The sequence below is a fragment of the Brienomyrus brachyistius genome, chromosome 14 (genome assembly GCF_023856365.1).
Source record: "Brienomyrus brachyistius isolate T26 chromosome 14, BBRACH_0.4, whole genome shotgun sequence".
NCBI classification, from domain to species: domain Eukaryota; kingdom Metazoa; phylum Chordata; class Actinopteri; order Osteoglossiformes; family Mormyridae; genus Brienomyrus; species Brienomyrus brachyistius.
The window spans coordinates 18,520,657-18,540,955 of record NC_064546.1 but is presented as its reverse complement, the minus strand read 5'-3'; the positions used below and the strand labels follow the sequence as shown (position 1 = coordinate 18,540,955).

The following is a 20,299-nucleotide window of genomic DNA, read 5'->3' as shown; positions in this document are numbered from 1 at the left end:
CTTAATGCATGCGTTTTTTTTAACCCTTCTGTCACGGTTATCAATTAAATTAAATTATTATTATTATTAATGATAATAAAAATCACTGTCTTCGGTAGCCAGGGAAACAGAGCAAACAGCGTGAGTAGAGAAAACCACAATTGGGGTAAGAAATATCAGACAAGGAAATACAAGGATACTTGATAAGACGCTGAACAGTTGAGGGAAGCGCCGCCGCCTTGATCAGATACCTCCGTATCTCACGTTACCTGTAGCTATTTTAATAACTTTTGCCACCTGACCTGGGCGCTTGCACGAAGTGGCTGTTGCCGAAGACTTAAATTAACGGGGTTATGTCTGGGACCTCAGGTAGGGCATCCCTTGCGCAGCCTCCGCTCGCAAAAACCGTCCTCGTATACCGCAATGGGGACCCTTTCTTTCCTGGGAGGAAGATCGTGGTAAGCCAGCGCCGCACCTCCACATTTGACGGCTTTTTGAGCTCGGTGACCCGCGGGGTGGAGGCTCCTTTCGGGGCGGTGAGAAACGTTTACACTCCCCGGGAAGGACACAAAATCGTTGCTTTGGAGCAACTGCAACACGGGGACGAATATGTTGCAGCCGGGGCAGAGCGCTTCAAAAAGCTGGAGTATGTGTCTGTGTGACTAGAGATGCGATTGTCATTTGTCGCTGTCATACTATTATGCTAGAAGAAGATCTCTGACCTCAGATCTAGGATCTAACACATCAGTCTGACACGATGTTCTCCTTCTTTTAGTTACTGTCAAATAACGCCCAAAAAGCCGCAGAGGAAGAAGAGCGAAATGGTAAGATGGGTGTCTTAAATAACCGAGAAAGTAAGGATTTCCATTCTGGCATGAGGTTGTGCGGAAAATAAACTTGCTGGAAGTTAAGGGCCTGTCTCACATTACATATTATTGACATTACCGCTGAGCGGACCGGCCTCTTGCTGCGGTCACGTCGGATCCAGTGAAGGAGCAAGAGCGTGATCCGTATGATCTAAACCGTCCTTAACTCTGTAATTTTAATTTGCGAAAGGTTTTCTCCGGGAAACCCCGGGTATGGTTTGTTTTATAATGGAAACCAACCCAATGTCATTCTCTATTACCTGCGATGTACATAAAATCAGATAAGTTCAAGGCTTTTCTGATTGCTTCTCTTCCTTCTAATTTTGTGCTTAATTTGTGGTGAAGGGCCAGGCTTTTGAACTGCATGTGTGTTAATAAACGACTGAACCAAACAAGGGCCGAGAGCTGGCTTTAAGTTAACCCTATGTGCGGCTCCGTTAGAATGCAGTTAAGACTGCAGCTGTGGATGATGGGTAATCAGCCTACTGAAAGACATTTAGGAAATCCATTTTCAGATTTAGTTTTCTAAACAAATTGGATTTCCATGAAATAACTGAAAGCGAATCGTAAAATGACAAGATCCCACTTAAAAAAAAATCGGTGTTTACAGTACCAGTTTGGCTTCTTTGCAAAGCTTTTGTCCCGTTTCCTTACAGATACGACCCGTTGTTCACAGCAAATTAGCGGTTTCTGCGCGTTGGAAAAAAAGCATCAATGAACCATGCACTATAAAGTGAGTGTGTACTCTCCATTTGATTTGCGGATTAAAACATATTGTTTCTCCTTTACATACTGCAATGTGTTCAAGTTTTAAAAGTCTCGTATTTATTGACAACTGGGCCATATTCCTAAGTTGTTTCCATTGTTGTGTTTTGCAGTGTTTTTACCAACGGAAATATCTTGGCTCCTCCAGTTAGGATACTAATACCAAAGTACACTCTTAGAAGCTGGGAGAATGTACTCGCTATGGTAACAGAGAAAGTGCATCTTCGCACAGGAGCCGTGCACAGGTGGGTGTTGCTGCAAAAGGATTTAATGGAAGAAACGGTCACAGTCCTGATTTGTAGGCTGCATTGCCCTTAGCAGGTGGTGGTGGTGGAATGTTTGATTTTATTCTACAAACAGGTGCTGTCCTCTACACAGGGGGTAATATATTTATTTAAAACCAATGATTTGCAAGTCGTAATAATGTTCGGTGCATGATGGCAGAAATAAGATTTTTGAATGTGTGATAAATTCCATCAATGGTGAATTTGAAGGATGCATTTTTACACTTTCAGAAAAGGGGTAAAAAGTGAATCTTTACTTGTGACTTGGGCTGTACCTTAAAATACACAATTACCTACAGCTTAACCCTTGTTTCTGAGAGTGAATGGTAACTGCCTGTTTATAGGTAAATACCCTCTCTGTGTTCTTTTTGCCCTGCAGAATATGCACGTTAAATGGGACTCCGTTACTGGGCTCAGCCGAATTAGAGAATGACCAGTATTACGTCGCTGTGGGTGCAGAGAAATTCAGATTCCTGCCGTACTTTCACTGGATTACTAAGAAAGGGAGGGGCGTGGACAAGAGTCAAAGGTCAGCAATGCTGGGATCCGTTTAGCAAGAATGCATTTAAGTGGCAGAAATGCCAGGGTTCTCAATAGACTTTTCAAAGGTAAATCAGATTAGATCATATATTACATGTACTTTGGTAATGTGTATTATTTTCCTTGCACATTTATTTTGTTGCATGTCTGAGTTTCTCCATGTGATTCATAGTGGAAAAAAATGTTTTTTTTTTCCAATTTAGGGTCTTCGATGACTTTCATCCATCAACAAGAAAGTATAGAAATGCAGAAGCTATGGTAGGTAGTCATGCCTGAGAATGACTGAGGTGTAACTTGCGACTGGCACCGTTAACCACAAGGCTGTACTTCTGCTCCAAGATCATTTCTCGAATCATATCAGGCTTTCTAATTAGTTATTTAATATTATAAGACAGAGTTTCCATTCTAAGTGCACAGCAGAGACTGAGTTTCTTTCACACAGCGCCTCTGCCCCCGAATGCCTGGCCATGGTTTAATTACCAATACAAACATAAAAAGAAACGTGATTCTTAAGTAAAAACTGCGTGTCTGACAGCCTGCAGGCCTGTGACTCCTTTTGGAATAAGTTATACATTCCTCGGCCAGTCCGCGTTGCCTATTATCTGTGAGGAGAACGATTAGGTGATGTTTATATAAAAACGATTTAAGCATGATTTTCCCGTCTGTTTTTCGTCTTCTTTAGACAGTCCGCTGAAACATTCCTTCCCAAACGGATACTGCCTTTGAATGTTGCCTGCTGATTCAGACATTCAAAACATACTGTATACACACATAACGTATTCTGTTTTTCACACCGTTTTTAATAGCAGTGATCAGTTACAATGAATGATCATCCGTGCTTCTATATTGCAATTAAAAGTACGATTGGCATGATCCAGGCAATCTGAGTTCTTGCATGAGACGTAAGCGCCATCAATCACTGTCCGTGGGAGGTACAGCGTTACCCTGTCTAACACTATGATAAGCATCCAGCCTGTACGACGTGGCCGTGCCGCATGATCAAGTGCGTCTGCTCCCTAGGAGCGAGCGGACTCACCGGGGGAGGGGATGGGGAGAGGGGGGAAGGGCGAAGGGGATGAGCGTAAACAAAAATCGCTCTTTCTGCCAGCACGGAGCATTTCGGATTGTGATTAAATATGTGGCGCTGAAGTGGGTGCGCTAGGCATTCAGAAATGGCAGGTATGGAGAAAGGCGCAGCTTGGGCGCCGACAGGGGAGAAACACGTACACTCAGCACTTCTGACTGGGACAGCAGCACAAAGATATATCTGATGTCTGTTTATTATAACCATGAAAAATCATTGTTCACCCTTAACCGCTGAAGGTTGTTTTCTTTGTTTTGCCTTCGTGTCACAAACGTATAAGGATTTAGGCTATATGAAGGAGTGCGATTTCCCAGTCAGAAACAACAAGAGGTAGTTCAGTAAGAAAGCTGACTTATTTGTGTGATGTTTTGGTGCTTCATATATGTTAAATCAAAATTAGACCGTGGCAGTGTAATACACTGAATGGCGAATACGGGACTAAGGTATGACTTCGAATCTTAAGACCTGGTTTTAAAGCAATCATTCATTTAGGTGATTTAGCATATTACGTATGTGACGAGGTATATTTGCGGTGAAAATGTAATTTTGTTTAATGTGACTTTTTCATTTTAACATAGCTTTTTCAAGGACATAGTTATAACTTGTGTTACTGACTGTAGGGTATGCATCTGCAGAAAGGCAGTTCTGCAAAATGAGTCGTTTCTCCAACATTCACCGCTAGGGGGAGACAGTGACTAAGTAATTCATATCCACTTTCTTCTTGGAGCGGTGTTCAACGCACTGTGGAAAAACATGACCTCATACATGCTATATAGCTGTTCGCTCCATCACACAATGATTCATTTTGATTTTTCTTCTCGTTTTCGCTTTCCCCCCCACCCCTCCAAACACAATCTGACCCTTGCTTCTCACATGGGCACTTTCCCTCCGATAACGGAAGCTTCAGAATTTTTACACCTTTTCCACTCAGTTCTTTTATTTATCGTCTGTTTATTTATGGAGGCCCTGTGAATTTTACAGATCCCCGTTCTTCCTGCTACACTTTGCCACACTGTGGAAACTGTAACTCACACCGCAGCGTGAAGGCATTTATTCTCGCTGCGTTTTCTTACTTTTTATTGCGCATGAGTCAGCCGTACGATATTACTGGGGGAGCGTGCGCGCCGCCGGTTGACATGATCACACAGCCGCAGTATGATCACCGAATCCGGCGAGCGCCGCGCTTTTTATTCACTCCCGTCTCCGCCGCACTCGGTGACGTGGGCACTGTTTCAACGACCGTAGACGAACTGGCAGACCGGACAATGTGCCCCCACGACGCCCCCGCTGGTTGTCCGGCACGGACCCCGGTGAGATGTGACGCCCCCCACCGGTAACGGGATCCCAACAGAGTGGGCCGTTTGAAATAGATACCTCCTCAGCTCACTATCATATCAGAGTTAGGGCGTGTGGGGAAACAGATTATTATTGCATTTCACACACTGATCACTCCACAGTCTCAGCTTAGGTTCAGATTCAATAAAAATGCAAGGAGCAATTTACTATTTTTTAACAACTCTGGCGCTTAATTCTGTGTTGTTGCCTTTTTGCAGCTATCACAAAAAAGTACCCCAAAGACCCAGTGCATCAAAAACACACACACACACACACAGACGCACACACAGATCAGTCATAACAAAGCACCCTGATAAATACATTTCTGTCGTAACCGTTGCTGGGCTCTTTTTCATCAGCCCTGCAAATCTTGGAACTTTTGTTCCCCCTTTCTCCAGTCCACTGGAGGATTGATAGTCATCAGTCTGCCAAACAGGGCTCGCGTTCAAGTTAAGGTCAAGCGTTTTGCTCTTCCACAAACCCAGTGCCGTTGAACCAGCAGCTGCCCCTAGTGTGTGTTTGTGGAAAAGCAGAAGATTTGTTAACTACTGCTAAGTGGGTTTTCCCTTCAAGTTAACCAAATACAGAAGATAAAAATAGAATTAAATTATTAAATTTAAAGCATAAACTGTGTGCCCTCCTCAGTCTATGACATGGTGACACAGTAACAGTGATTAGCACTGCTGACAGTAGGGTTTGAGTTTGAATCCCACCCTCAGCTCTGTGCATGTGTGGAGTTTGCATGTTCTACTGAGATACTCTACTTTTGTGACATGGATGGATTTTCCTTCATCCTCAGAGGAGACACATGTCACCTAGATACCTACCACGGCTGTGTGGGCGCCGTGAAGAGAGAATTGGCTCATTCAGGGGCATTAATTCAGATGTGTAAGGCACTGTGGGTGAAGCCGTCCGAGGTCATTTCCTACCCACTGCTTTCCTTGACTTCCTCTATCTAGTCGCCAAGACCTTTCCATCAATACCAGTCGCCGTCTGCCTCAGAATAAGCTTTTCCCCCGGAACACTTTTCTCTCCCGCTCCTTTTAGCTTGTTTGGATTTTCATTGTTTGAACTTGATAAATAAGACAAATGCAATTGGAAATTCATGGCTGGCCTGTTTCATCAATAAATGATTAGTTTGCAGTGCTCTCCGGTGATTGATAGGCTGTTCATGGGGTCGTATTGGAACCAGATGAATTCAATACCACGAGAGTCATCGGGGAACTACAAAGTATATGCTCATGAAAAATTGAGGTCAATGTAGAATGAAAAAAAAAAAAATACAAAAAAATAGGAAAGGAAAAACAAGTTTGTATCATATGATCCAAGCAAGAAAGAATCTCCTGAAACGTTTCTGTGGTGATGGAACTACAAAAGTATACATCCACTGATTCAAAGCCTAAATGTGTCTTACTGTTATTTGTGTAGCTTAATGGTCGAAGGGATCCGTCTCCCGAAGGAGGTCAGGAGCGCAGGGTGCTGCTGAAAACCCACTGGGCCTCCTTATTCTACACCAGGCCGGAGCGAACGACACAGCAGATTGCTAAGGGCCCACGTCTCCTCTCGACGGGAGGTGGGTACAGCACCTCCTCAGCCTGACCTCCCGCCGCTTAATGTATGGGTGTAAACCTCCACCACATGCTGGCTCTCCTGATATAAATTGGATGCGCTATGGTTGTCGCGGGCCGGTGTGTGTGTGTGTGTGTGTAGGTGTGTTTCTTTGTACGCGCAGGTTTCTCGGGCTAGCCGAGAAGGTCGATTGCGATTCTGGAAAGTATTCTCGCGAGGACGGCTGGAAGAAAATCCTGGAAGTGGAATCTGCACACTTAGGAATGAACTGCTTTATTGTCCGTTTGCATAAACACAGGTGCATCGTAATGCGTGTTTTCACATATGCCATCAGGTTAGGCCGTTTAATCCGACGCCCCCGGGGTGTTTCGGGGGGGGTAAGGGCCTCGCTCGGGGGCCTAACAGAGATGTGGCAATGCTGCCAAGGACAAGATTCAAGCTGGTGACCTTCCGCTCGGAGGACCCGCTGAGCGTCAGACCCAGAAACACTGGATGCTGCTCCCTAACTCGATTAATTCTTTCAATCAGGAATCGCTGCAAGTGAAGAAAATGCAAACTCTGAACACAGACATGCAGGTTTGCCTCTTTGCACATCGACAGTGTATTATTGGTTTTATTTACGGCCCAGCAGAGTCACACATCACAGTGTTTCTCAATCCAGTCCACATGGACCCCCAGACTGTCCGCATTTTTGCTCCCTCCCAACTCCCAACTCACCTGTATCGTGTATTTGGTGTTCCTGATTGTTTGGGTCGTTCTTGATTGTTTGGTTCAGGTGTGTTGGGGGCAGGGAGGGAGTTAAAATGTGCATTGTGTGGGGGTCCCTGGGTACTGCGTTGAGAAATAGTGGTGTATCAGATCTCTGAAGAATTTCTTCTACTAGCGGACCTGAAAATTGGGGCCCTTTAACGCGGCATGAGGGCGCATCCCTGGCCGCTACTCGGGCACGCCATTGTCAGTAATGGTAAAAACAGTGATCCGGCAGGCCGTCTCTTTTAAGTAGCCCAGTCGGCCACAACAGGACAGTCTGGAGAGGCGCGATGCCAGGCCCCGCTGCGGAGTGCCTCCGACGACAGATGTTTCCAGAACCTCGCCTCAGCCGATAAAGTTTATAAGCCGAGCAGAGCACAGCTTGCTCATTAAGTCTGATTTAGTAGCGCTTGAGTGCTAAAGTATCGTATATTCTACGCGTTCTTGGTTATTACCCGGTTAGACAGAGCATAGGTAGTGATTATAAGTGTAGGGGCAACTTGCGATATTTTATACCCACCTGGTAGGTTGATGGCTTAGGTGGTGGGAAGCAAAAACGTTGAAATGAAGTGAAAACAGAATTGGGAATAAACAAAACATATTATTTCATATATTATTTACCCCTATTAATTGCAACAATGGTTAACAGATGTAACTGAACTTACTGTATTTTTCCATAGACTTGTGACAGTTTGAGGTCAATCCATGACAAAAACAATTGTAGTATTAATTGTTTCATCTATTTGCTGCTACAGATTTTTTTTTTATTGTGAGCTAGCTGGGTGTATTAAAGTTTTTTCAGGCTTTTACGTCAACTGTTTAGTTAATGACGCAGTGAAAATGGACTTTGTACTTTTGGGTTTATCAAAAGGCTGTTATGCATTAATGTGTTCATTCGAGTTCAGTAACAAAACTTTGTTTCGTCTGCAGTGAGGACATTTGTTTTTCAGCTGCCTTGAAATGTTTGGTCTGGATGCGCGTGTTGTATAAATAACTTGACTGAAGAGACTATTGATTACCCTGAGCACAATTTGGCTTGTTCGGTGACTGGCAGCAGTCAGAGTAAATAGTGATTTATTTCTTTCTTTAGACTGGAGAGTCTTCAAGGCGAAAGGCGTACGGAGTGAAGTGGCAGGAGCGACGGTGGTGCAGGAGGATGGCGGAACGATGGCGGAGCTGCCCCTGGATCAGGTAGAGGTCACCTATCCGTGCGGCACAGATATGTCACGCAGTTACTGTTAACATGGGAAGAATTTTGAACTCTCTCGGCGATTCCATGGAAATTAATTTACTACGGGACATTTCTACAAGGACATTGTCGCAAACTGGTTTATAGTAAATGGCGATAGTTTTTTTCTTTAAAAAAAGAAGAGTATTAATAATTTGGGATATTGAAAATCTGATCCCAATTTCTTGCTTATGAGAAATTTACTTGCACGTCCTTATCTGAAACGGTGCTTTATTTGTTGTTTGCGGAAGAATGAGCACATTGGAACGCTTCTCCTTTCATATGCCATCATGCTGTCCTTTAAGATACACAAACGCAAACACTTTATCTGGACCCCTGGAGCCTTTTTCATGTGGTTAAGATCCTCATTCAAGGGCCTGATGTCGATTTTGCGAAGGGTGGATTTCAAACCGACAACCTTCCGCTCACCGGCAAAGGCCCCCCTCCCTGAGCCACGAGCTGGCCACGCCGCACCCTACCTGAGGACCAAACGTAGCATATCTTCTCCCTCTCTGCTTACATTTATTGAGTAATTGCTGCGAATCTCCACAGACCAAAGCAGAGGTGGTTGATGAAGAGCAGGATCGGCATGAGACCTCCTGGCCGGGAAGCGATGCTCTGAAACAGCCAGTGACTCCCAGCGCTCAGAGAGCCGTGGCAGAGTGCTCCACGACGGTCAGTTCGAGTGCCGCGGCGGTGCAGCAATGCATTGGCGGTCACCCTTCTGAGAAGCTTATTAACCAGTGTGGTCCTTGGTGGCAGGCCTCAGGCAACACCGCGACAGCATCTAAAGAATCCCAGAGACCCTCAACCGGTGTCAGAACCAAACCTGCACCCGCTTCAGAACCAGAGACGTAGGTATGTAGGCAGCTTACCGATCACGCTAATCATTCTTTTCTTCTAATCAACCGATTAACTCAGTGTTTCTCAACCCAGTCCACGGGAACCCCAAGACAGTCCACATTTTTGTTCCCTCCCAGCTCCCAACACAGCTGCATCGGCCATTCGGTGTTCTTCTCGATTGGTCGGTTTGTTAATCATTGTTTGGTTCAGGCATGCTGGGAGCTGGGAGGGAGCAAAAATGTGGACTGTCTGAGGGGTCCCCGAGGACCTGGTCGAGAAACAGTGCTTTAACTAATACTGCTTTAGAAACATCAATTGTTAATGTGAAGAAGGAGTGTAAACAGACTGCATTTTAACTCTCGACCCCTGGTACCCAGTTCACAAGAAAACCCATTGCTGAAATCACCCAGACCTTACGATGAAACATAAATGGTTTACGATACGCAGAGTTTATCGTGCACTGTTTCCGTTTCCTACACCAATAGCATAATGAGGTCCTGACCATGAAACCAGGGGGTTTCTCCATAGCACTTTTGACCACAGGTCAGACACACACTTTCATAGCTTTTAGTAATTAGTTTCCATTTTCATATTCATGAAAGGGCCATTTTCCCATAATGCTAATTCTTTTTAATGGATCACATGAGCATAACAGAAGGTGTGATCACAAATAATAACCATGTATATTACAATATCATGCAGTTTCATTCCCTTTTAAAACACCAAGACTTATTTTAGTAATCACCAACTGACCATTCTGGTTAATGAAATCTATAATTCCGGGCCAAAGCAATTACAATGAAGGATCTTTACCATAAGGATTATGAGAATGCTGTGCAGTGCACTTTCGCAATTAAGATACTGTTGTCAAAAAATATTGATTTCTGGAGGCAGTTATGACCTTCTTATAGGCCATATAAATAATACTATTAATTATAGCATTTCGTCAAATTGAGACGTTGCTGGGTTAGAAACGCGATAGTCACTGGGAATGGCAGGGATATAATAGAAAGTATTGAATCATCCTTCTTATCCCAAACTGGACTAATTAATGGAATGATCTTCAGCGAGAAGATTGAATGACTCCTGCAGATCTTTGTTTGGTTCATACTTACAAAGGAATAACAGTCAATGTCCAGCAAAGCATTTTTGTAGTTTGTAGAGAATCATAATATAATTCTCAATTAATAGAAAAATGATACCATTGTAATATAAAATCATTATAGGAGAGAGTAATCAGTGAAGGAAAAATTCTGTGGGTGGGTCATTTTTTTTTCCCTGTAGTAATTGACAAAGTAAGTTGTTATGCTCTCTTTGAAAAGGAAACTGTAGCTGAATTTTATTACGTGAGCTTAATTTCCCCGTAAAACATTGTTAAATTGCACCAGTCACTCACGGTGCGGCATGCTAATGTGAGAAAACCGTGGATATTCATGCGGCATATTTTTTGCCGAACGAATTTACGTTTATTTCGTTGCGTTCCTTTGCCCAAACATACATTACATCATGTGCAATGTGTGTAAGTACAGCGTCGCTATTAAATCATGACTCAGGTCAATTTAATGATGACATCATTTTGTTTTTCTTTATGATCTATTGTGGCACATCATTTACTCTAGCAATTAAATGAGAATAAATCTTTGTTTAGAGCGTTATGTTGATGCTAGTGCCGTGTTATACTGTGTTATCGTAATGATCTGTTGTTATCCTGCCTGCGCCACTGTGTTAAAGCTACACAGTAAGACGTATGCCTGCTCTCAAGGGCCGGACCAGTCCCCTGTATCAGCTGCAGTCATCTTTGCTTATCCTAACTGTTTATTGTAATGTAATCATATTGACAGAATGGCCAGTAATTTCGCTAAGCAGTTTTTCCTCATTTAATAGCCACATTAGTCAATATTAAACAAGACTTTGCCTTTTCCATCCTTTTTTGTGGAATATCATCATAAATATCAAATGTGAATTGATTTTCCCCATTGATTTCTGTATTACTTGAAGTTCATCCACCCCCCCCCCCCCATACTTTTCGGTTGTCTTATGAGAATTTCCTACCTTGCTTTTGATGTTCCTTTTTAAATATACTTCACAGGCTGGCTTACAGCCTGCAAAGTGGGCAGTCATTGGCTACTTGGTGCTACTGCATCCCTTCTGCTGTAAAGGTTCATGCACGGACTAAGGGTGTTACTGACGAGTAGGACTCGCTTAACAACTATGTTACTGACGAGTAGGATTTGCTTAATGACTATGCACTGTCTAACGAGCAGCAATAAAAGCAAGCACTGGGTTATGCACTGCCAAGCAATTGAATAGCTTTTAAAAATAACTTTTAGCTGAGTATAAGCTTCTAGTTTGGCAGCTTAATATTTGATTTTGAATCAATTTGCTTAATATGGCAATAAAATATAGTCACAATCATACACAAATATCAAAGTTAACAAATCAGAAAGAAAACATTAACACTGAAGGAAAACGGAGTAGCTTTGATTTTGCGAGTGTGCATGTTACACCACTGCAGATGACCTGATGCGGTAAAAATAGAGTAAATACAGTTTAGATAACTTTTACTATAACTCCTTGCAGGGGGGCGCTAGAGATTTTGGGCCCCATAAAAACATGTCATACTGGGCCTCCAACCCAGAATAATCCAATTATGCTCCACATTTTTTAAGGCCCCCGACTGACATGGGCCTTTGGAATCACCCTAACTTCCCGCCTTATGGTGCCCCTGACTCCTTGACTAGTTTAACAAATCGCCCTCCAAACTATAACTCAGTTTATGATCTGGTACGGCTTTGATCACTACATCCTAAAGTTCTGGGTATATAACATTTAGTCAGTGTTTTTGTCCAGTGCTGGATCTATTCAGATTTGGTGCCTGGTTCAATGGTGCAAGTACAGAGTCTCTCCTAGGGAATTAATGCACATGCTTAATGCCCTTAACAACTACGCCACCTGCTGTTAGGGGCTTTATACTGTTTTTCGTTTTGTTGTGTTTCTGAATATCAAATTTGGTTTGTGAGGTTGTTATTTCTCAGTGTGGATAGAAGTTGGGCGGTGTTGACAGTGGAGAAAACTGGACCGCATTTTGTGGAAGTCTATAAATGTACGTTTTTTTTGTTGATTGTTCTGGAATTAGAGGAATGTTGCACTTTTCCTCGCAAATGGCTTCGGTAACCTAATGTATTGTGCAAAAAGCTCCTAGATGACATGTAGATGACATGTAAAATGACATGTAGATGACATGTAAAATGACATGTAGATGACATGTAAAATATGGTCAGTCTTTAGAACCATAACAGAATCCGCATCATTTCTGAATGAATCTAGATCTTAAAATATCAGCTACCGTGAAATAACTCAAGCTGCAGGCCACGGTAGACGAGGAAATATTTCACACTCTAAAACAGTCAGAGAAAATACATGTCTCCTGTATCAATATTAAAGTGTACAGCATAAACATATAGGGGAAACCATGTTTGCTAACCTTCTATCCTGCCTGTCAGAATTGCATGCAGTGGAGCAGAGTGTGGAGTTGGCCCATCTGTTGTTGATGTTGTTCAGCTCCATCGCTTGCGCTGGGACCTCAGTTTGGCCCTGAACCACATGTCTGGCTCTATTTAAATAAAGCCAACATAAGAATGTCAAGCTTAACGGGCAGCCTCAATGGTTCACGGAACGTTCTGGCCCTTCCGTAAGGCCGACCAGCGAGAATACCAGGAACCAGCAGCTCAGGTACAATCACAGCTTCAGTCTCCCATCATCAGTCACCGACAAGCGTGCGGTTTGTTCTACAAGAGCTTAATGGCTCTACATTATCATTTACTTGATCCGGGTTTATTTCATAACAATATAATGAAGTCATTTTGTATTCCAACACGTCTTGGGACGTTCATCTCATGTATTCTATTTGTAAATTGAATGGCACTCACGCTACAAACAGCACAAATTAATCTTAGCCATCTTCATTCTTAGAGAGCTCTGGAAACTTCTCCGTCACCCTTTCAAAATAATGTGTCAGTCTGGCTCTTTATATCAGTGTAATTATGAGTAGAGTATAAGAGTTTTGGATATCATGTAGGTATGTATTCTATGTGTGGTGGGAAAAGCCGTATTAAGTTTGACGCTCGCTTGAAGACGAAACACCGATCCAAACACCAGTTATTTATAACAAACCTGTTCTGGGTGGCGATTTTCTCCCCCCCCATCTATCAGGAAAACACAAAACATTCATCAAGGCTGAACCTCGTCAGTGCGACGCACACATAAAGTCGTGGCAGGTTTTGATTATTCCCGCGCCTGTTACGCACCTTCGCGGCATGCGGGACGGTGTGCTCTTCTCCACCAAGGTTCTCCTTCAGAAGTTATTGGTGGCGTGAACAATGGTCGCCTAATTTATGAGCACCGTTAGGGTCTGCTGATATTGGCAGTAAAATACCACAATTGACTGCAGATAAAAGATGTCTTCAGCCACCATATATTACTCCCTGCATGCATATCTTCTGCCCTTGTGCAGCTTCATGTATTACAGTTAAATTATTCCATGAGCCTAAATGAATGCGCTGTATATCAAATTCACTACCAGGAATGATTATTCCTGAATGATGACCTTTACGTCGATTTTTGTTTTACTTGTATACATCATGGATGCGGCATTGATGAATACGGCATATCAGGCAGAAACAAAAGAGACCGCATCAAAGGCTACACATTTTTTTTTCCGCCATACAGACAAATAGCTACCAGAGCCCGTTCAATGCCTTGATTTTAATATTTGTTGACATGCTTCTCTCTTCATCATAATTTAAGAGCTGCTGCCTTTAAGTCCTGCAGGTTTTACATGTAAAAGTGATAAAAAATACGTTGCATGTCGTTACAAAATGCGATATTAACTCACCTTGTTCATGTGATTCTTCTTCTCTACCATTCCTTCTAATGGATTATTATTATATTATTATGAAACTATTATACGCCTCTGAGGATCATGACCTTGGGGTGGTGGAGAGGTGTTTGTGCTTCAGTGATCCACAAAGCTATGTTGTCTGGAGTGTGAGATGCTGGCAGGACCTTGGTGAGAATGGCACGTACCACTAGGTAGGGGTTGCGGGGACAGACCCAAGGCCTGCTGGAGGAATCATGTATTCCAGCTGGCTTGGGAGCGTCAGAGGAAGTTCCAGAATGAACTCGGGGCCTCTGGCCTTTGAAAGGGAGGCCTGGTCCGACCTGCTGTTATACTTATCAGGAGAAGCATTATCATCATGATTATCATGACCATCAAGCTATTATAGACGTCTTTTAGTGGCGGTTCAGCTATTCACCATTTTTAACTGACCATAACATCCGTGCTCAAAATTATCGGCAGATAATGCATAGTTTGGTTGGTAATCATTTCTGATATTCCTTTGTCTTATTTTCTCCAGATAACAAATGATGGTCGTCTCACAGACCAGTCTCCGTGTAATTAAGAGGTGAGTCAGTATTCCCCAGTGTGTCACAGCTGATGTTGCATGTCATTGATGAATTGGAGCACTATTGTCGGACAAACATTTACAAAAACAAATATATATTTTAACTTTTTCCTTTTGGGGGCGGCATGGTGGTGCAGTGGTTAGCACTGTTGCCTCACACCTCTGGGACCCGGGTTCGAGTCTCCGCCTGGGTCACATGTGTGTGGAGTTTGCATGTTCTCCTCATGTCGTCGTGGGGTGTCCTCCGGGTACTCTGGTTTCCCCCACAGTCCAAAAGCATTCTGAGGCTAATTGGAGTTGCTAAATTGCCCATAGGTGTGAGAGTGAATGGTGTGTGAGTGTGCCCTGCGATGGGCTGGCCCCCCATCCTGTGTTGTTCCCTGCCTCGTGCCCATTGCTTCCGGGATAGGCTCCGGACCCCCCTCGACCCAGTCGGATAAGCGATTTGGAGAATGGATGGATGGATGGATGGATGGATGTCCTTTTGAATATGCTTATAATGTTTTTTATGTTTCTATTGACATTTCTGCTTCTTTGCATATCAAAGAAAAAACAGAGAATGGTCCGGAACGCTTTCGCTTTCCCAAGACTGTAAAGCCTACATGTTCCAGCCCTAAATATGCAGACTGTCTGAGGGAATCTCATAGCATTTGCATGGAAATTAAATGACAAGGCCACATGCCCACCCAACATGCTCGACCAAGAGAGGTGCTCATCTTTGTCATCTGCTGGTCCCCCTGAAGCACACCAATGCTCAGCCTCGCAGCAGCTTTGATTGTCAGTTTATCCCTCTGATACAGTGTTTCCCTTGGGGAACTGCAGACAGTCCACATTTTTGCTACCCGGAGCTGTGAGGGAGATGAAATGTGAACCGTCTTCTAGGTCTCTAAAGACTGGATTGGGAAAAACAGCTCTAGCGTAATGTTCTAGACTCCCTTCGTCCAGTGTGTCACTCCAGCGTTTTGTATCCATTTCGGTAGCCGTCTAGGACCTTGCTGACCTCAGCACACTAAGCTGAGGAGCATAGCGTAGAATTTACCAGAGTATTAGATACCTGTCTACCTTATTCTGTGTCAGTGTAAAAGTTCAGCTCTAAGATGTACCAACTCAGGAAAATGTTGGATCTGTTTTGTACGGATTGGAATTTGTTACGTCTTGTGCCCTTAGAGGCTAATGGCGAAATGATTCTCAAGACATGGAGGGTGTCCATGCTAGTTTAAGATTGTAGAGTATAAAGAATTTTTCAAGAATCCATGTTGCAGAGACTGTTGAATTAGGGGCATTTCTCACTCATTGTCTCCTCATATGTATGGTTTAAAAAAGCATTAATTGAGTGTTATAAACCAAATAAAATATCCAAATCTCATATACCCCATTGTGAACCTATATCTTTTTTTTGTTTCAGAAAATATGTAGGATAATTATGTATCTTATGAATATTACATGGACCCTCAGACTGTGTGTAGGGTAAGTAGGGTAATTGTAGGGATTAATTATTAAAAAGAGAAAGTCCAGAGAGGGTATCAAAGTAGCAGCCTTGATGGATTATTTTTTGCAATTTTCCGATGAATTATTATTGGGGTTTTTGTCTAATCAGCAAGTGCGGCATGCAGCATAATTGCGCGTGAGAGAAGCCTGTCATCTCCCGAGACGAATTACTGCCATGATTAAAACCGGTGGAATCAACTAATAGCATAATGATATATACACTTACTGTCAGGCCGGCGGGGCGCGTTGGAGCTGCGGGGGCGTGTGATTATGTGCTGTCAAGATCGCGAAGGCTGTGGTCAGACCTGGCCGTGAACGCAGTGCTCAGGAACGCTGAATGTTCCAGCCAGCACCGCACAGCAATGTAAGACACGCTCGTTCTTTGACAAGGAGATGAGGTCATACAGCTCTTTCCATTATTTACACGACACGAGCCTGCAATTAAATCCGATACGTTAATATAGATGGAAACTTGCCCGCTCGTGATTTAGTATCAAAAAAGCGACCCCCCCCCCACCCCCTGGAAAATTTTACGTTCCCTTCAGGCTTAATTTATTATCCATATGTACTCTGAATACAATGAAGTTTAGTCTCAGGTTTTAAAAAGCAAGCTTAAGTCACAGACTTAAATCACAACTCAGGCTTATATTATGGCCACAAGGCACAAGTGAAGTAAGCGGCTGACTGTGCTCGGCACCCAGCCCCCACATACACACCAACCATTCTTACATTAGTACCAAGTCATACTACACGGATGAACGTGTCTAACGGCAAATAAATTAATATTGGATTAAAATCCAAACGGAACCTTTACAACTGGTTTTCAAGGCCATGGGGAGTTGGTGAGCAGAAAGTGGAGATTGTATTTTACGTAGCTACTTTTTAGGATAATAAAAGTACCCTTGCATTTTAAATTTCTATATAAAATATGATGCACAAAGCTTATTTGTAAGAAGGCCTAATTCAGTGATGCACATGTGGCCTCACATATATGCTTACACCCCCTACAACGCCACAGACAAATACATTTCATTTTTGCAGTGGTCAGCTTTCTTCACGCTAGCAGATACTACAGGTATACAGTGACTTCTAGGCCATTTTAAGGTGCATCATGACCCCATTAGCAAATGCGAACTCGCAGATATTTCAGCTCAATGAATTGGACGGGCCCGTATTAATCTCGGGGGCCAGCCAAGTTGATTCCGAGTGCTGACCTCCCTCGTTACAGCCAGGGCTGGTGGGAATCAGTTTAACCCCTGGACTGCATGCGAGTCGAGTCCAACGCGAAGGTCATAAATCTGCCTCCTCAGCAGGGTTATACGGAAAAATAAATAGTAGTTTGGCCAATATGAAAAAGAATAAAAACATTAGATAGTAAAATCATACTTTGTATTCATTATAGTCCTTGTGTTCTTGCCTATAGATAAATTGCTCTAGATTTTAAGCATGCTGTAAGCATTAGGGATGGGAGAAATTAGGAAGTAAATTAACACAATTACAAATGAATTACAACAGTCCATTCAACATCATCCTACTTAGTATGCTTAAAAGATTACAATCAGATGCAAAAGGATCACAAATTGGCCTGCAATTTGTAACGAACATGGTAAAATGGCTCTATGGAATAATAATAATAGTAAAAATAATAAATGACAGTGTTTTTTTTTAAATCCAGAGCATCTCCAACACAAAACGATTAGATGGGTCACCATTTCATCACGGGACGGTGGTGAGAAAGTCATTTGTTCACAGGATCATAGCGTTAATGAGGACCCCAAAAAGGGGAAGATTGATTACACTGATGCAGCATTGATGGATTCAATTTATTGATGCCAGCGACTGTTGGCTAATTAGCTGACTGTCAGCACAGGGGAAGCTAAACAGAAAACACAGCTGGATGGAGCCCAGAACCGCTGCATTATTCAGAATTTACCGCGACTCGCTTTTGCGGCGCCTTTAATTTGTATTCCGCTATCAGGAGTCGGCTAATCATTTTAACGTTAAACCTGTAGGTATCCTGAACGTTAAATTAAGAGCGAAATCAGCTAGACACAGCAATATCCGATCTCTCTTCAGGAATCCTTCTGGGACTGTGAGACTATAGATTACCAAGAAATAATGACTGCTCCTCCATCTTGGCAGTTTAATTACTGAGGTTAAGTTCAAGGATTCTTTGCTAAGTAATGTTTGACGTTACAAATTTATGGCTTGAAGGTGCTACTTAAGGTTGCCGAAATGATTTTGGGAACATCGATGAGTGACTCGAGTCATATTACTTGTGTCCTGCTGTGTTAAGAATCTGAGGTAATCCAACGTAAATCGCTCAAGCGCAGCAGTAAACACATAAATACGGAACGTGACGTTAGATGTCATCACATGCCCACGGTGACAACCCATAAACCCCTTGTGCAGAGAGAGGCCATGTGACCTTATAAAAAAAATAATTTCTATAAGAGAGCTGTAATTCCCCCCCATATCGTTTGAGGGTGGTCTGAAATTGTGGTAGTAAGTTAGTAGGAGAGAGGAAGGGCTTCATCCAGAATAACAAACTGTGTCTGTTTTCCCCCGGTGCTGTTCCCAGGTCGATTCCCATAATGCCCTTGAAAAGCTCAGCTGAAGCGGTGTGATAAGAGGAGGCTCTGAAAAATGTCTCTGAGGCTCACATGCTGATTACGCTGCCTTGAGTAAATGTACTAAAAACAAAAACGCATGCAGGCAGATTATGTCATTTCCAATGTGGCTGAGAGCTGGAGAATAGTCACCTCCTGGGACTCTGTAATGACTGTGAGTTTTCCACTCGCACCTTCTGCCTCTGATAGTTCAAGGGGTGTTTTCTTCGGCTGTAATCTAAACCCTGTCACCTGCCTAGCAGGCAGACATTATGTCAATTTCCTCATTATCGTTGTCGGTACAAGGCAGTGGTGACACGGAATCCCATGTATTCGCATAACAATGTAAATCTGTGATGTCACAATTGCATATGTGATGCAAGAAGTTTTGTTAACATCGCATTCAAATGAGAAGGCTGCCGGCAGCTGTGTTTCGCCTGCCGCTGTTGATTTCCTCCGACGCAGCGCAAGGACGGAGAAATTTGCCTGCATTTTTGTCTGTTTTCACCCTCCAAATAATTAACACATGAAGTATCTGAGATTTCTCACAGTTAGTGGTCGGATCAGGGAGTCAGGAAACACGCTCACGAAAAATACCGATACAAATGTGGCAAAAACGTAAAAGCAGGATTTACAGTGAGTACAGTGGCAAAGGATGTGACTGGGCTGTGCTGATCTTTAAGCTTCAGTGTCTTACAGTCTGCAAACTTTCCATAATGATCTTCTTTCCACGCACATGATGTCATGAGAACCGTGTTGCTGGGGATTAGCAACGCAAAATATTGTAGGGAAAATTCACGCCTGACTAAAATACTGACTCAACGCTGAATGCAAATTCTATCACATTATTTATTTATATACAGCTCACTGACTCTTCTTATACAGTAATATTTTGAGCTCAAACATAATTATATATTGAGTATTATCATACTTCCCACAGTATTCAAATTTTAAAGGGATGTTTATTTTAATTCTGGGAAAAGGAAGAATTTCACAGACATATATAATAAAATAAAAATACTCAACTGCATCATAATAGAAAATTAAATCATTTTATTTTGTAGATGTTAAGTTTTTTAGTTAATATGTTGATCCAAATAACATATATGGCAGGACATATATGTCTTTATTTTACCAAAGTAATATCATTTTCTTAAGCCTTTGACAAACTACAGCTACTTTCAATGCATGTACAGTAGATGTAGGTATTACGTTTCACATCCCCAGAACACCCCAGGAGTTGCATATGTGAGTTAATTTATTGCCCCCCCCCCCCCAACACATATCACCACCCCCCCCCCCAGTCCACCAAGGCCAAACCTTCAGCTGCTAAGGTGTTTTCAAGACCATATATATGCTTTGACCCCACAGGAATCATCTTGTCAGCCAGGCTTAAAAATGACAGAGATTAATTCATTAATTGATTAGTCAACAAGCGGCAAACAAGCATGGCGACTGCTGCGTGGAATAGACCATCTTCTTGCTCCTCAGACG

At 42.8% G+C, this 20,299-nt stretch overlaps 1 protein-coding gene across 1 annotated transcript; it reads left to right on the top strand.

The window, feature by feature from the left end:
• Positions 1-332: 332 nt before the first annotated feature.
• On the top strand, positions 333-16,078 carry LOC125708151 (doublecortin domain-containing protein 2). The gene is made up of 13 exons (XM_048975731.1): positions 333-625; positions 755-803; positions 1,502-1,578; positions 1,724-1,855; positions 2,274-2,423; positions 2,638-2,692; positions 6,282-6,426; positions 6,951-6,998; positions 8,263-8,363; positions 8,953-9,075; positions 9,163-9,258; positions 14,661-14,708; positions 15,256-16,078. Exons 1-11 carry the CDS (start codon positions 333-335, stop codon positions 9,256-9,258), a joined length of 1,269 nt encoding a protein of 422 aa, XP_048831688.1. The 3' UTR covers positions 14,661-14,708; positions 15,256-16,078.
• The last annotated feature ends 4,221 nt before the right edge of the window (positions 16,079-20,299 follow it).

Bases quoted from the DNA above. Each gene is read 5' to 3' on its own strand.
- LOC125708151 (XM_048975731.1), top strand. From the start codon at position 333: ATGTCTGGGACCTCAGGTAGGGCATCCCTTGCGCAGCCTCCGCTCGCA. The intron at 1,856-2,273 runs GTGGGTGTTGCT...TTTGCCCTGCAG, and splicing joins CGCACAGGAGCCGTGCACAG to AATATGCACGTTAAATGGGA. The intron at 2,693-6,281 runs GTAGGTAGTCAT...TTATTTGTGTAG, and splicing joins ATAGAAATGCAGAAGCTATG to CTTAATGGTCGAAGGGATCC.